The following is a 15,920-nucleotide window of genomic DNA, read 5'->3' as shown; positions in this document are numbered from 1 at the left end:
CATCTGACTCTGATCTAAATAATTCTGTCTGAAATCAGAATACGTTAGACTATTTTGTATGAATTGTTTTAGTGTTAAATGGATAGATCTACACACAGTATGATGTATTCTCTAAAGGAACATTTTATGAATGCATTATACTGAACTGACTGACCATCAGCAAAGTCTCTGTTTTGTTTATTCAATGCAGTTTATTTAACTGATTATTTTTATTTGAAGTATATGGAATGGTTAAATTACAACAGAGAATGTTCCTTTTGAACCTATGAGTAAATACCTTGCTTAAGGTCACAGTATAGCAATAAAGGAGTTAATAATTACCTCATTAGTTTCTGGGTCATACCTTCCAGATTTGACTTTAGGACTGTTGTTTTCTAGTCCAGATCTTTATACTTTCACTCCTGAGAGCATTTTTGATTTTGAATAATACACTGGAGCTTTTGGAAAGTATCGAAGTAGTTTTTTTACTCAAAGCAATCAGCTCTGATAAGTTCACGACTCGTGGTTACAAACAGTGAAAAGACCAGTGCAGTAAGGGGCGTGGAGTCCACTCTGCATCCTATATAAAAGCCATATAGTGAGGCAGGTTGTTTGACAGAACCAGACTTTCATCTTTGAACATGGCAGGACTGAAGGCATGTAGTGCTCTAGTGACGGGGGCCAACCGAGGCTTGGGTTTAGAAATGGTCAAGCAACTCCTGGAGGCCTGTTGCTCAAATATTTTTGCTGCATGTCGTGATCCAGATGGGCCAAACTCTGAGGTGAGTATTCAGGAGCTTAGGATCGTATACAGCTCCAAAAAAACATTTTTAAGCATTCACATTTTCTTTCTGATTCAGGCACTGAGAGAACTGGCCAAAAATCATCCAGGAGTGGTCACCCTTGTGCAGCTTGGTACATGTGCATTTATCTTTTAGACTACATTTTACATTACAATAGATAATTCTTACGTTTTGAAATAACGTCACATTTATTTTATTTCCTGCTATTATTAGATGTTGCTGATCCATGCAGTATCAAAGAGTCTGCTAAAAAAGTGGGTTCTCTACTGGGGAAGAAGGGCTTGAACCTACTCGTGAATAACGCTGCAGTGTTGCCACAAAAAACCATGCTGACCGCCACTGTTGAGGACATGCAGAACACCTTCAACACCAACGTGATAGGACCTTTGTTTGTCATTAGGGTAATGGAGATCACTTTTGAGCACAAGCTGAATCTAAAATGTGACATTTCTTGTAGATCTGAAACAATCTGTCGTGAATGGTTTCAATCAGGAGTACCTGCCATATCTGCGTACGGCAGCTAAAGCCAGTGGCAAACCAGGCATGTCATGTGATAAAGCAGCTGTGATCAACATATCCACAGATTCAGCATCTATGAGCATCATGCCAGTACTGGAAGAGCCATTCCCATTCTTCCCATACAGCATCAGCAAGGTACGCAAGAATCCTAAGACTGTTCTGTTCTGTTCTTGTTTGTATGTGGTTTGAAACTCAATTGAAACCAGATATGTGGAACTGTTTCAGTGTGAAAGGTCAGACTGGATTTCAAATGGTTTAATGTGTAATGTCCTGAATGGGAAAAAAAAATAAAAAAAACTGTTTGAAATTGAGCTATTCTTTCTATGTCTTCTTTATAAACTATCTGCTACACAGTTTGGATAAAAACCATCTTAACTGATCTGAAACTTTGTGATGCATCTGTTTTCCTTTCAGGCTGGTCTAAACATGCTGACCATATACACCGCCAGGGACTTAAAGGCAGATGAGATCCTTTGCATTTCCCTTCATCCAGGATGGGTGAAGACAGACATGGGGGGAGATATGGTAAATCTAGACTCAGTAATAAAGGAATCTCTTTCCAGAACATGAGGCCTGACTCACAAAAACACTCTTATGGTCGCCTTTTGACAATGCTACCACTATTTGAAATGCATGTGATTCACTGTTTGTTCACCAGGCGTCTATTGATGCCAGAGAAAGTGTGGAGGGGATGCTGCGTGTCATTGGAGGCCTTACTGAGAAGCAGAACGGTGGATTCTTAGACTACACTGGAGAAACAATTCCCTGGTAAACCAGAAAAACGTTGATCAAAGGGCTGATCCAGACTGACCTATTTAACCTGTTACAAATAAAGTGATAAGCACAGTCATTAATGTTTATGACATGTTCAAATTCATTCTCTTTGAGTTCAATACAATAAAACAATCTAAACAAACAATACTGCAATATTGTCATTTATCTTAATGCATAAACTTTTTGTTATATAATTTGCCATTCACCTTTTAAAAACACCATGACAATACATATTCAGTAATGTTAAGCATTTTCTGTGGTAAAGAATGGTAAAGAGTTCCCAAGCTGAATAAATGCAAGTAAAAGAACAGAGTCTTCATTGCTGTAGCATTCAAGGGTAAAGGCTTAAAATGGAGAATTATACACTCTTAAATATAAAGGTTCCAAAAGGCCACTTTCAGAGAAATGCCTTTTAAGAACAATTTTTGCTTTCCAAAAGAACCATTCCGTGAACTTAAAAAAGGTTCTTTAGAAAAATATTGTATATATATACATATATACATATATATCTCCAGATGACCTGTTTAACCCATTATTAGCAAAGTGATAAGCTCAGTCATCAGTGCTTATAACATGGTAACTTCATTCTTCGTGTTCAATACAATAAAATGAACTAAACAAACAATACTGTGAGATTGTGTCATTTATCGGAATGCACAAACATTATGTGCTATATAATTTTCTATTCACCATAAAATAATTATAAAAAACCATGAACAGCATTTATTGCTATTACATGCACTTTAACAAACAGCATAGAATGTTATGATTTCTATATATTTTATACAATATCCTAGAGTTTTATAAATTGGTACATAGATCTACTGAGTTTAGCAAATTAACATATCACACTTGTGAGAAGCTCAATAAATACAAACATGCTTTTCTAATTTTGCATTACATATCAGTTCCATTTATATATGAGGTAAACATAAATATTAGAAAATTATCCAAACATATACTTTGGTAGACAACAAACTGCCCATAAAACATCATACACAAAGTTGTGGATAGACCTGACTGAGCTTCTTGTGCGCTTTCAAATCTATTTAGTGTAAGTATTATGCTTAAATGCATGAAATTAAATTTGCAGGCATTCTCTGTCTTCAGCTTAGAAGGCTAAGAAGCCTCTACTGAATTAAAATATAAATAACTGCTGGTGGGGAATATGAGACTAACAGATTTTTGGGTAGACATTTTGAGAAATAATTGAAAAATTAATAACGGTCAGTTTGTGTGCAGAAAACATGTGCAGAAAACTACTCCATAAAGAGTGTGCATGCTTATCTTTTCCGAGTCTCTTCGATGAATGGTAAAGAGTTCCCAGCCATTGAGTAAATTCTATTGAGAGATAAGAGTCTTTATTGCTGTAGCATTCAAGTAGCATTCAAATACAGAGGCTTTCAGATCAGTGCCATAGACTAACCATATTTGCTTCCCCAAAGAACCATTCAGTGAAAAGTTCTTAAAAGAACTTTTAAAAGGTTCTTTAGAAAATCCAAACTTTAGAAAATCTGAATTTAAAGGTTCCGTGGATTTAAAGGTTTTTCATGGAATCACAGATGCAAAGAGAGAACTTTCAATTTTAAAAGTGAGTCTCAATGAGTAACTACTGGACGGCTGATTCAGAAGGAAATGCCATGACAGGTTAATTTAAACTGTGCTTACCTACATATGGTTCTATTCATTTATTTAAAATTGACAAGTTGGACTGTTTGGTTTCTAGCATACATGTGAACATGCATCCCAGAATGCACCTCTTAAGTGAGAAGCCCAGAGTGTGCAGAGCTGGAATCCAGATTAATGCTGGTGACTTCGATGAAGATCAAATATTGGTCACACCTGGTCATACTTCAATTTGACTTATTTTATGATTTGACTTCATTCTAAAACCTGGAAAAATCGTAAAAATCAAAGGTAAACATTTCCAAATCTTTGACTGGTACTCTATAACTGAAGCAGAAATACGTAAATAAAGCTGGCGTCACCAGGAGGCACTGTTCCACACTGCCACTCTCACAGGGCAGATCTTCAGCGGCCCAGGATTATTCCCATTTATATTTGCCCCCGGACAGAAAAAAGGGAACATGGCCTCAGTGAAACGGTCGTTAAACGTGTAGACAGGTATGACACCCACTGAGTCAAAGAAGCTGACCTCTCCAGCATCATAGTCGATCTTCACCCGAACCCTCTCCAGGTGACCCTTCAGATCGAGCGGGGTGTGGGGGCTGGTCATGGCCGTGTACTTCCCATCAAAGAGAGCGATGGTCCAGAATCCACCTTCGGGACAGCCTGAGATTTTGCCTTTCCTGGCTACCGATGCTTTAACCACACCGATTACCCAGTCATTATTTTGGCCCACATCCACCTCCCAGGAATGACATCCTGAGGTGAAACCCTTGGAGCCCAGTACAAAATCAAAGTGGTCAAAGCGCTCCGGGTTATTAGGCAGCCCTTCCATCGTCCCTGTGTTGCACACACTCGTCAGGCTCTTGCTAAGAGACAAACAGGGGTAGGCTGTGTTGGGGTCCAACGTCACTGGAACTAAGTGGAAGAGGAATCGGGAAGACATCATAACACATGCATATTTATGTACCAGTGTTAAAATGTAAAAAGGAAAGGTTTCGGAAACCTGTCGAAACAATAAATTTTTGCAATTCCTCTTGGCTGTGCTCTATCGGAACTGAACACTTACTGTATTCCACCAGGCTCTGCATTTTTTCCCACGCTCTGAACTTCAGGGAGGCGATGTGCTCCGCAACGTCAATTAGAGTATTGGGGACCTTTTCTGGTTCGTGAAATGCTATCTGAGCTCTAGAAAGACATTCAGTCAGGTTAGCTTTATGGAAAGAAATCCATCAAATACTCTCAGATGTACTATTACCTCATTTTGACATTCTTGTAGTTCTGTGGGAGACAGTCAAATCAGTTACTTGTGCCAATATTTGTACAAACTTGATAAGATTGGTTAACAATCCAAATACAGCAGGTTACTTGTAAAAAGAGGCTGTCATCATTAGCAATCTCGTTTTCAATGGCTATGACAGCATGAGAAAAGGTGAGTATATCACGAGCGACTATGTCCGTTTTTTTCTTCATCCTCTGTTTCTTTGTCTCTTCTTCTTCTGCCAGAACAGCAATCCTCGCAGCTTCCTCCCTCAGAAGAAATTGCCGGAGCTCGTTAAACTCCTCGTGAACTTGTTTCTCTGTCTGTTGCCCTTGGTTCTGTGTGAACCCAAAATAAAGAAGGTAATTCAGTTATCTGTTGATGGCTAGTCTATCATGTGATGTTTATTAGTCTGGATCTTGGTTTTTTGTCGATACCTTGATGTGGACAGTTATGTCATCATATTCCTGTTTGGTCTCATAGAGGTGCCGAAGACTTTTCTTTAGTGGGATGACAATCTGCCGCATTTCGTCCTGGAGAAGAAAATCAAATGTACGTCTCAAACCAATTTAAAACAACCCTCAAGGACAGTAAAGCTGTGAACAAGAATTCCTCCAGATTTTAAAATAAATAATGAAAATAATGTAGTAATTGCACTCAAAAAGCTCAAAATTTCTACCTCTAATAAAACACATATTCACTATTAATGTCACTACTATTGAAAATTGTGTTGATTTGGCCTAAGTTTATTAAAATCCCAGATATTATCGAGTTTTCCAGGACCATGAAAAATGTTCTCAAGAAAACCAGATTCCACAATTGTAATGTAGTAATAGTAACTAATTAACTTGATGTATTTTCGATTAAGCAAGGTAAGCTGTATTATATCATTACAATGCAAAAAATTATCACAATTATTTAATGCGTATAATTTATTATTTAATACAGTAATCACATTGTATTTATATGTTCTGGCAGCATTTATTGTTTTACCTTTAATTTATGCACATTAAATATATTTACACAAAAAAAAAAAATAAGAATAGACAAAATATCTACTGAATTGAGAATAGTGACAAATACAGGGAAAAAAAATCTGGATGCATTATGGTAATAAGAATTTGGAGGGTTCTTTTTGGTTTATTTCTGGTAAAAAAATAAGGCTTATTTGGAAAATTATTTTTTTAAACTAAGAATTATTAGGGAATATTCTTAAAAATACATCACCTTGAGATCATTTGCTGCTTCTTCCAAAGGACACACACTGTGGCCTTGATGTTTCTTGGACGTTTGGCAAACACAGCAGAGAACCTCTTCGTCGTATTGGCAGAACAATTTGAGTCCCTCCCCGTGAGTGGCACAGAGAGCCTCTGGTTTGGACGTCCCGTTGGCTGAATATGAGCCTGCTGTCGCAGACGCTTGTCCTTTCTGCTCCTGAGCAATGGCATCGCAAACGTTCTTCAGAGTCAGACTCACGGTGGGCTCCGTCAGAGAACACTTCATCCTGCACACGGGACATTTCTTCTTGGTCGCCTTCTTGTTCCAGAATTGCTGAAGGCAGAGGCGGCAGAAGCTGTGGCTGCACTTTAGGACCACGGGATCGGTGAAGATCTCGAAGCAGATCGGACAGGAGAGCTCATCCTCTAAAGGCGACGTAAAGTGAGAAGTCAGAGCTCTTGGACGCAGAATTCGGATGTTTTTAAGGCCTGGAAAGGTGTTTGCTCCTCCAGGTTGAGAGAAAGCCCTTGGTCGCAAGTACATGGCTGTCTGGTGTTTCTGGAGTGGAGTCCGCTTGCTTTTAAAAATGAAAACCCTGATGAGCCCAAGCTGCAACTGCAGCGTTTGTACAAAAACCACAAGCACCCTCACGTCCCTAAAACAAGTCTGTCCTTTGTCAATAATGAGCATTTATATGATCACGACATTCTCAGAAGTCATTCTTTGACCACACCTCATCCGCTGGAGCACTGGCTTCTTATTTACGTCACTCTAATATGTGCCCTGGGTTCATCATTGGATCAACTGGTGCTTGACAGGGAAACAAACCACTATTGATCCATGAAATGTTTGGTGTAAGCATTATTGTTTTGGGTAATCAACAGAGGCTACGTGAGGGGTTGCAAAAAACCAAACCCTTTCTGAATGCTAGAGGGACATTAATGCAAATAAACTTGGAAAGGTGGAAAACTCCACATACAGCCACAGAAGCACAGAACATGGCAACAAATGAGCGTTTCTAATGGAATAAATTACAAATACTATACCAAATAACTCTTATTAAACCATATGCAGGTCGCTCGTTCCCCTATGTTCACAATGGTAATGTAAAAGTAAATATGCCCTTCAGCCCCAGTGTTTCAATGAACAACCAAACATAAGAGGAAAAACACCTACTGCTTTCCAAGACACAAGAAAAACAAAAACACAACTCATTATGTTGGTTTTATTGTTGTTCAGAAATCTAACAAAGAACATTTTGGTGCAATAGCATTTCTGTCACTGAAAAACATAACATTTATTGCCATTCGAAGGTAGTCTGAGACAGTGTAACATGAGTCCATCAACACCATTACATCAGTGTAAACGATTCATCTTAAAAACAACGCTTATCTTAATATGTTCAAAAAGTGACCAAAGTAAATCAACGACAAGAGAGCGGTGTCCAAGCTACACTGACAGCTTTACAGCATGTAAAAAGTAACACCAAAACATTGCATTTTTTTTTTTCTTCTTTTAATTAATTTTGGAGCTGGGTCCTTTAAACATGAACCTACATCTCCCATAAGACAAGACGCCCCGGCAAAAAAAAAAAAAAAAAAAAAAAAATATATAAAGTTTGAAGTTTTAACCATCACATGATCAGCATTTACATTTCAAACATGCTCTGACGTTCCAGACGTGGAATAGTACAGTGTTGAACTGCCTGGTTAAGAGAGGAATGATAACTTCAGACTTCAACATGTGCTCAGTGTAAGACGCCTGTGTTTGGTCATATTTGCAGCACTATTGTCAGGATCTTGGAGATGCTCACTGGCTGTAGTGTAGTTTCCATAAACACATCAACACTATATACACTCAAATCAACAGCATACAGTCAATACCATCTAACACCTACACCGTCCAATCAGTGCTTTAATATTCACTTACCAGTAGGGCTGGGCAATAAGTATCAAATATTCAAAGATACACTAATACACAGACACACTTATATATTTCAGAAAGCTATATATATATTTATATATGTGGCTTTCTGTATCCGTTTCACTTCAATAATGGTTTGTTTGAAACTCCCTTATCGCCCAGCCCTTCATTCTTCCTCCGCTTCTCCTTTAAAAGATAAATACTGTTACGGGTGAAACATTATCTGTAATACTTCATGACATTTCTTAATACTGATTTTACTGATAAAAAAGAAAAAGGTTTCCTTATGTTTGGCATTATGTGCTAGTTTGCCACGCTACTAAAATGAAAACGGATGGTTTATGTTTTTGTCTCCCTTTCTTTGACTCTCTTAAAATAAGAGCTAAGCCACAGAACTGGAAATGTAAAGCACTAGATGTCATTTAGAAACTGTTCATTGCAACGACTTCGAAGCCACTCGAAATCCTTTGTATAATACAGAACAAGAGTACATAACAAGACAGCACATGCTTTAGAGAATCATTCTAGTGTTGATAAGACAAATGGTCCGTGATTCTGCCGTGGGACGGGTCAGATCAACACCGCAGAGGTCACTACAGTGTAAACCAGCATTGCCTCGGTCTCTGCACTGCGTGTTCTGTGTCTAACCGTGCAATTTATACAGCGTTGGGTAACAGTGCAAGTGAAAGTCACAGTAACAGAGTAACCTCACAGGGGAGCAAACACGGGCCCTGGAGTAAATAACTTGCAAATTCAATGAGTCTCAGCATCTTTTGCTTAATATCCTACTAAATAAGACATTTCATATAAGTGATCAGGCTCAACCTATTCAAAAATGAATATAATTTTGAAATGCATTCAACATAGTGTTTGGATAACACCTGCATATTAAAAAAAAAGTGTGGAGTTAGAGGCCTACAAGTGTTTTTCAAGCATTCTTAAAAGCATCCCAGCATATGTTCCCAAAACCAACCGAAAAAAACTCAATAGTGTTCCTAAAGTAGTGTTTTTTTATCCATTTCTAAAATTACACGCGACCGACCTTCGCATCGCCTATGGCACCCCACACATCGAACACAAACTCATCTGGAAACGCGAAATCACCCAGAGTCTCGTCCAAAGCTTCAGCAAACTCATCCGGGTTCTTTTTGTCCTTGCCGAGCTCCACCATCGTGGCAGCTGTAAAGGAGTGTGGGAGTTAGAGACGCCACTTACAAAAAAACAAGAGTACAAAAATAGTAATACGCAGGGAAAATTACCAAGTTCACTGTCTCTAATGCCCATGTAGCTCTCCAACAGGTCATCCACTTTCTCGATAGCTTTTTCTTCAAATGCTGACGGCTGCAACACAAGGAAAGAATGAATGAAAACATTAGATTACCCTGCTTAACTGAAAATTATGGGTGATTAGTTAGCTGTGCTATTTTGTCTGATCGTCTGTGATGTATTCTAAAATGCTTAGTTGCCAGGATAAAGTCATCTAGCTGGCATTGCATGAGGTAGAAATGTTGTAAAAACTGCGAGAGACTTGAGAGCATCAGTAAGAATATTGAAAACCACAAACCAATCTAACAGTTTGCATTACAGAAGTTGGTTTATGAATATATAGAATTCTGCCATTCGTCTCTTTGTAAATAAACATGTTTTACGTACAAAACGTTTGTAAAAAGTGATCTGACATAAGTTTTCATGAAGGTGAAGAACCCATTTGATAACAAGAATTAGAAAAATATATTTATGTATATGTGCAAATATTAAAAAAAATATTTTATCTTAAAAAAAAAAAAGAAATTTTGCTAGCCACGAATCCTAAATTCCCTGATATTTCCCAGTTATCTACGACTGTGGGAATTCAAAACGAGGTTTCACTGACACATTCATACATCAAGATTGATACTCAAACACATATTTTTAAGGTACCGTACATTCACATTTCCTACAAAAGAAGTAATGAAAAGGTCATCTAAATAAGTACAAACTCTGAAACTGGTGCTTTTCGGTGATGGTACAGCCGCTTCTATGACATCTAGGTTTTTCTCATACATTTATCACAATCCGATTATACATGTCAAACATTACAATATATTGAATTGTGAAATATGTATTGTATCAGATCACAAGACAACTAGAGATGCCTAGTCCTTTCCAGTCACACGAATGAAAACATCTGTTTGCTGACTCATGAACTGAACTGATCTGAGTTCACTGTATATTAAACCCAACAGTCTTACCAGTTCCTCTACGGTGGCCGGCCCTTTAGACCTCAGACGCAGCGTTCCTCTGCCTGTTCCTAACTGTGCAGAGCCTGACTTGCTTCCTGACCGCTGACTGATCATGTCTTTAAAACAAAGGGTAAAAACTCATCATATCAGATTCACTGTGGCCGTCAATGTCAGCTAAAGGATATCCAAAAACACTTACCAAATGCCTTCAAAGGTTCCACCAGCTTCAGGACAAATGTCTTCCCTTTGGGCAGTTCCTTCAGCATCTTGGCAACCTCGTAATGGCGGCAGCCAATGAGTATCTGTCCGTTGATCGACTCGATCATGTCACCCACGTTGATGACCTGGATCTGATGAATAATACTGCCTTCTCTTATTCTCTGCGAAGGAAACGTGATGTTCAGATGATTACAGTTTTCCAGAAGGTCAGGTGGTATGATTATTATTCTGATAGTTATTATTAAAAGGGGTTTGTTAGGTACAGTGTGAAGTAGGGTGTAAACTGTTTACGGTTGTCATGCAATGGCACAACTTGACTCATTATTATATATCACAAGCCTGCGAATATCAGCATTGATTTTTTTATGGTTTCTTATGCTGACCAAAACTGCATTTATTTAATCAAAAATACAGTAAAACACAATAACAGCACTTATTTAGAATAAAAACTTTTGTAAGATTACAAATGTCTCTACTGTCACCTTTGAGCAATTGAATGCATCCTTACTGAATAAAAGTATTAATTTCTTAAAAAGAAAAAAAGGCATCAAAACAGTAATGATTAAAAGTCTCACCTTGATGAAAGCATAGCCAGCTCCATTATCAGTGATGGTGAGCCCCAGTGCATCCTCTCCTTTAAAAACATCTACCTCTTTCCTCTGGCCCTTCACGTGAGCGAATATAAAGTCCTCCAATCCGATCTGGCCACCCAAAAGCTTGTCCATGTCCACTTTGTGAGTATTCAGTGTGCAAAACATCACCTGAGAAAGAATAGAAGTCGGTATAATCACCGAGAACTGCTCTTATAACGCATAGAGAAATCCCGCTCACCTCTGTTGGAGGAATCCCAAAGGCCTCTCCTATCTTGGCATATAGCTCACGCACATTGCTGAAGCCCTCGATGCGACCCGTGGGGCTGCCGTGAGCCAGCTGGGTGTGGAAGATCAGGCGAGGGCGCAGGCTGGTGGGTGGAGGTGGTAAGCCCTCATGGGCAGCTCCTTCACCCAAACTGACCCTGCCACCATCAAGGCCACCGGACCCTGGGACGTTCAGACCAGCCCGGATGGGCTCGGCCTCCTCATTCTCCACCAAAGGAGACGCCTTCTTTCTGCGGCCCAATCCAAGTGGCATTTTGGGAGCTTCTGTCTTCGTTTTGTCGTACAGGCACAATGTTTTAATACAAAATGGGGCTGTGCACCACCTCTAATTATGATCCTGATGTGCCCAAATCAAAGTAGAAAGTGTTTTGAGTTCAACCCATTCAAAGGAAATCTCCAGACCTGTGATACAAAGATGGACAAGCTGGGATCAAAAAAGACATTTGTAAAAAAAAAAAAAGAAAAAAAAAAAAGCTACATACGTATTAAATTTATAAGACAAGCAAAAGGGATAGATAAATAAACAACAGACAAGTTACATTAAACCAAAAACAAACAAAAAAACATTTTAATTAATAAGTAGATATAAAAGTAAATTTAAAAATGTGTAAAAGTTAAAAAAATATATATTTTTAATTTGACAGAAGATTATGTACAATTCTAAATATATTTTTTCTACCTTTATAATATTTCTTTCTACCTTTTTTCGACTTATAATAAGATCTAATGCATAAATGTAATTTCTATAAATTTTCTATCATTGAATATTAAATACCCTGATATTTCCAGGTTTTCTACGACTGTGGGAAATAAAGATAAGGTTGCACTCATACATATTTTAATGTGCATCTCCTACATTTCAAGTAATATAAGTGCAAAATGTAATGGTCACTTCTTGAAAACCTAGGTCGTCTTTTTCATACATTAAAAACAATAATAATAGAAAAATTGAGATGGAAAAGGATATATTTGTAACAAATTTAATGTACAAGCAAAGTAGTTTTATTTTATATAATAATTTAATTTGTGGAAAATTATATATCTACCATTAAAAACAAACAAACAAAAAACAAAAACAAGTAGTATTTGGTTCTGCATTGTTTATTTACATAGTCATCCAGCAAGCCAACTCGAACAACAACCTGGCTAAAAATTACACGAACTAAACTCAAATACCGACCAGTGGAAAAGCACTTTCATGAGCTGGAGATTCAGAGTTTAAGCAGCCTGCTATGTTTCTGTTTATAGACTGAAGCTAAGCAGCTAACAGTAATGTGAGTTAGCATGTTAGCATGCTCTAGATATCACGACACTTACCAAACTAACTCTGACTGAGAGGAAACCATGAACCGCTGGGACGTCGCGCTTATAATATATTCATTATAAAAGATGATTGCTGAGGAGGATTAAAGCGGGCATTTAGGGAGTACGTTCTGCTATGTGAAAGAAAGAGAGGCGGATACCACATCACTCAACACAACCTGCAGCTCTTCCTCTGCTGAGACGCCAAACAGCAGCGCAGCTCAATCACGCGCGCACTGCTGCCACCTACAGACGACTAACGATCATAACAGCGAACATCAGTCAACGAGGAGCACTTGTAAAGCCTTTAATTGCAAGAAATAAAAACAATTACGCATATGATGTGTTGTAAAGCATTTCACTTAAAAAAGCCAATATCTTTCTAAGGAAACACACATATTTCATAATTTGTGAATTTCAAAAAGCATGCTGATGATGCAGTAATAATGTGTGAGGTACTTTAAAATGTGTGCATATGTGCCGTCTGTGTACATTTGGCACAAATACTGTAATTCCTTATAAAATGACTTCTGGTAATGGCAGTTATAAGATGCAAAATCCAATAAATTCTATAAAATCGCCATCATCTCATCATTGTACATCATCTCAATATGCGCATGACAAGAACAGCATAAATATATGACTATAAAATAACTCAGCATGTTTCCAGGGCCATGAAAGAATAATAGAAATTATTTTCAAGCTACATTTATTGCAAGCAAAAGAAGGTTTAAGTTGTGTTGGATGTTTCATAGTTTATAAACTCCCACAAATCTGTGCTGGTTAAGAAATTAGAAGTCTTAAAGTGTGTAATTTTGCACAACTAGCAGCAATTACACTATTCACGCTCTCCAAAACAACACCCATTAATAGTTAAAGCTACATTTAGGCATTTTTATACCTGAAACGTAGCAACAAATAACTAGAGGAGGGATGGTTTGAATGGATCTGTTGTGTGCTCAAAGACACCGTGGTGACATGGAGATGACAGGAACCCATCATGGATCACTCCTAACAGGAGAAAGCGAGTGGTGCATGCAGTGTAAATGTGTGGTCATATTTACCATTGTTCAGTGAATTTTTGTCAGTCGAAATTCCAACTGTGGTTTGGATGGGTGGAAATATTTGGGATGGTTTAGGGTGAAATATTATAGGCTAATTTAACACGATAAGGAATCAGATTTTGAACATATAGCTGTATATTCAAGTGATCACACAATGCCAGAGTGGCCTAAATATAAGTTACATGATAAAGTGTGGGAGAGTAACTCTCAAATGTGAATTAACCTTCACCTGTGGAGGGAGATGACATGAATAACTAATAGTAATCCAATCTTGAGGTAATAAATGCATGGACAACGGTCTCTAAATCTTTAAAACTAAGAAAGGGTTTTAATCTGGAGATCATTCTAAGTTGGTAAAAACTACTTTTTACTACAGACTTTATCTGATTGTCAAAGCTGAGAGTTGAGTCGATTATAAACCCAGGTTTCTTACACTGTTCTAAACGAGCAATAGTACTGGAAATCATCTCTTTAAATTTTAGTGGACCAAAAATAATTAACTCAGATTTGTTTTCATATAGCCGAAGAAAATTTTTAGACAAACAAATTTTGACATCTTCCAGACGGAGTAAATCTCAGTCAATCTCGACTTTAAGAGGTTAATATATCTGAGTGTCATCAGAATACATATGATAGGAAATGTTATAGCAATGATATATATATCCAAGTGGGCACATGTATATTAAAAATAATGTAGGGCCCAGAATAGAACCTTGAGGAAGACCACCATAGATAAAATATCTATCCTCAAAGGTAATTTCCAACAGTGTTGATCGGCCATATCTCAGCACAGATATTACAGTAGCATTATAATCATAAAAACATAATTTCTAAAATGCTCAGGATGCAGTGGCATGCCATGCAACATGCTGGCGCCATCTTGCTGTCATTATCATTGCAACTCTGAATAATTTGATTATTCACAGTTGAATGATTTAATCAAAATCAAAACTAACTCTGGGACTGTGCCAAGTTCTGCATTATGTTCTACAATATGTAGCTACTTAAAGAGAGACTTCGTCTAGTTCTGTTTGAAGTGTGACACGAAGGTAAGCACATTACTGTTTGTTATGGTCAGATTACCAAACAGTATGTATCAATGATTGACACAGTTTTGACTGTCATGGTATGCGCAAAACTGAATGAGAAATACCTGCTAATTACATTGCTCATTCTGATGACTTATACTGGGCACTTTTTTTTATTAAATTGGCTTAATCTGACTGTTGACTTTGAAAATTATGCACATCTTTTTGAATTTATTGGTTCATTTCTTTATTGCTGTTTTGACATCGTGTCTGCCTGCATATTTTAGTCATGGGACAGTCGTGGTCTAATGGTTAGAAATCAGGCTCTCCTCCACCCTCAATACCACGACTGAGATGTGACCCTTGAGCAAGAAACCGAACCCCCAACTACTCCCCGGGCACTGCAACAAAAATGACACGTGTGTGTTTGTGTGTGCACTAAAATGGGTTAAATGCAGAGCAAAAATTCTGAGTATGGGACACAATACTTAGCTACACTTCACTTCACTTGTTATTTGGTAATTCTCTTTAATATATTTGCCCGGATTTCATTTTTTTTTTTTTTTTCTTATCTTATTTTTATATTAGGGTCATGGTTTTTCAGTGGGCAGGTTTTGGTGAGCTTTTGGGCTGGAAAATGTTCATTCAATCTGGCAACACTGTTGGTCCACCACGTTGAGCACAAGAAAGCTGCTTTGTTTGAAAATCCGTGTGGGGAATATTCACCTTCACTCTGAACTTGGGATCAACTTACAAGCTGACGCAGCCATTTATAACTTGAATGTGCGAGGCTTCCAGTGTCATTCACTTCCAGTCTTTTTTAGCAACAAAATATTGTAAACAGGTATTGTTTATATTATTTTAATGTAGGCCTGCTGTAGTTATCGTAAAAAACAAACGAAACAAAAAAACACTGGTTGACAAAATTGTAAAGATGACCACATGCTTTGTTTCTCTGACACATAAGACCCCGATCACAGAACATGTTTTTCAGGTCTTGAAATGCAAGGTGCACTGCACTGACTTTTTTTTTATTCCATAAAGAGCAGTGTGCTGTGGGGTTTTTTCTGAATCAGCCATCCTGTCGGTCTAATCGAGGATTAT

General features: G+C 37.8%; 3 protein-coding genes across 3 annotated transcripts; 1 reads left to right on the top strand and 2 right to left on the bottom strand.

The window, feature by feature from the left end:
* Positions 1–243: 243 nt before the first annotated feature.
* LOC113053788 (C-factor-like) lies at positions 244–2,356 on the top strand. Its single transcript, XM_026219051.1, has 6 exons — positions 244–761; positions 840–894; positions 996–1,183; positions 1,275–1,436; positions 1,716–1,826; positions 1,960–2,356. The coding sequence occupies exons 1-6, from the start codon at positions 621–623 to the stop codon at positions 2,071–2,073; spliced, it is 771 nt and encodes a 256-aa protein (XP_026074836.1). The 5' UTR covers positions 244–620; the 3' UTR covers positions 2,074–2,356.
* Positions 2,357–2,571: 215 nt separating this feature from the next.
* On the bottom strand, positions 2,572–7,254 carry LOC113053769 (tripartite motif-containing protein 35-like). The gene is made up of 6 exons (XM_026219039.1): positions 6,190–7,254; positions 5,400–5,495; positions 5,070–5,300; positions 4,960–4,982; positions 4,771–4,889; positions 2,572–4,619 (listed from the first exon to the last, which is right to left on the bottom strand). The coding sequence occupies exons 1-6, from the start codon at positions 6,868–6,870 to the stop codon at positions 4,060–4,062; spliced, it is 1,710 nt and encodes a 569-aa protein (XP_026074824.1). The 5' UTR covers positions 6,871–7,254; the 3' UTR covers positions 2,572–4,059.
* Positions 7,255–7,390: 136 nt separating this feature from the next.
* Positions 7,391–12,933, bottom strand: LOC113053779 (PDZ domain-containing protein GIPC1). The gene is made up of 7 exons (XM_026219046.1): positions 12,740–12,933; positions 11,376–11,824; positions 11,120–11,305; positions 10,525–10,705; positions 10,335–10,441; positions 9,363–9,444; positions 7,391–9,282 (listed from the first exon to the last, which is right to left on the bottom strand). Exons 2-7 carry the CDS (start codon positions 11,673–11,675, stop codon positions 9,131–9,133), a joined length of 1,008 nt encoding a protein of 335 aa, XP_026074831.1. The 5' UTR covers positions 11,676–11,824; positions 12,740–12,933; the 3' UTR covers positions 7,391–9,130.
* Between the last annotated feature and the right edge of the window lie 2,987 nt (positions 12,934–15,920).

The sequence above is a fragment of the Carassius auratus genome, chromosome 3, assembly GCF_003368295.1.
Source record: "Carassius auratus strain Wakin chromosome 3, ASM336829v1, whole genome shotgun sequence".
In the NCBI taxonomy this organism is placed as follows: Eukaryota; Metazoa; Chordata; class Actinopteri; order Cypriniformes; family Cyprinidae; genus Carassius; species Carassius auratus.
The sequence above is the reverse complement of the archived record's forward strand: the minus strand, read 5'-3'. Positions and strand labels throughout refer to the sequence as shown.

Bases quoted from the DNA above. Each gene is read 5' to 3' on its own strand.
- LOC113053788 (XM_026219051.1), top strand. From the start codon at position 621: ATGGCAGGACTGAAGGCATGTAGTGCTCTAGTGACGGGGGCCAACCGA. The intron at 762-839 runs GTGAGTATTCAG...TTTCTGATTCAG, and splicing joins CAGATGGGCCAAACTCTGAG to GCACTGAGAGAACTGGCCAA. The intron at 1,827-1,959 runs GTAAATCTAGAC...TTTGTTCACCAG, and splicing joins CAGACATGGGGGGAGATATG to GCGTCTATTGATGCCAGAGA.
- LOC113053769 (XM_026219039.1), bottom strand. From the start codon at position 6,870: ATGCTCATTATTGACAAAGGACAGACTTGTTTTAGGGACGTGAGGGTG. The intron at 5,301-5,399 runs GTATCGACAAAA...GGGTTCACACAG, and splicing joins ACATAACTGTCCACATCAAG to AACCAAGGGCAACAGACAGA. The intron at 4,620-4,770 runs GTAAGTGTTCAG...TCTTCCACTTAG, and splicing joins GCAGAGCCTGGTGGAATACA to TTCCAGTGACGTTGGACCCC.
- LOC113053779 (XM_026219046.1), bottom strand. From the start codon at position 11,675: ATGCCACTTGGATTGGGCCGCAGAAAGAAGGCGTCTCCTTTGGTGGAG. The intron at 10,706-11,119 runs GTGAGACTTTTA...TTTCCTTCGCAG, and splicing joins CTGGCTATGCTTTCATCAAG to AGAATAAGAGAAGGCAGTAT. The intron at 9,283-9,362 runs GTAATTTTCCCT...ACTCCTTTACAG, and splicing joins CATTAGAGACAGTGAACTTG to CTGCCACGATGGTGGAGCTC.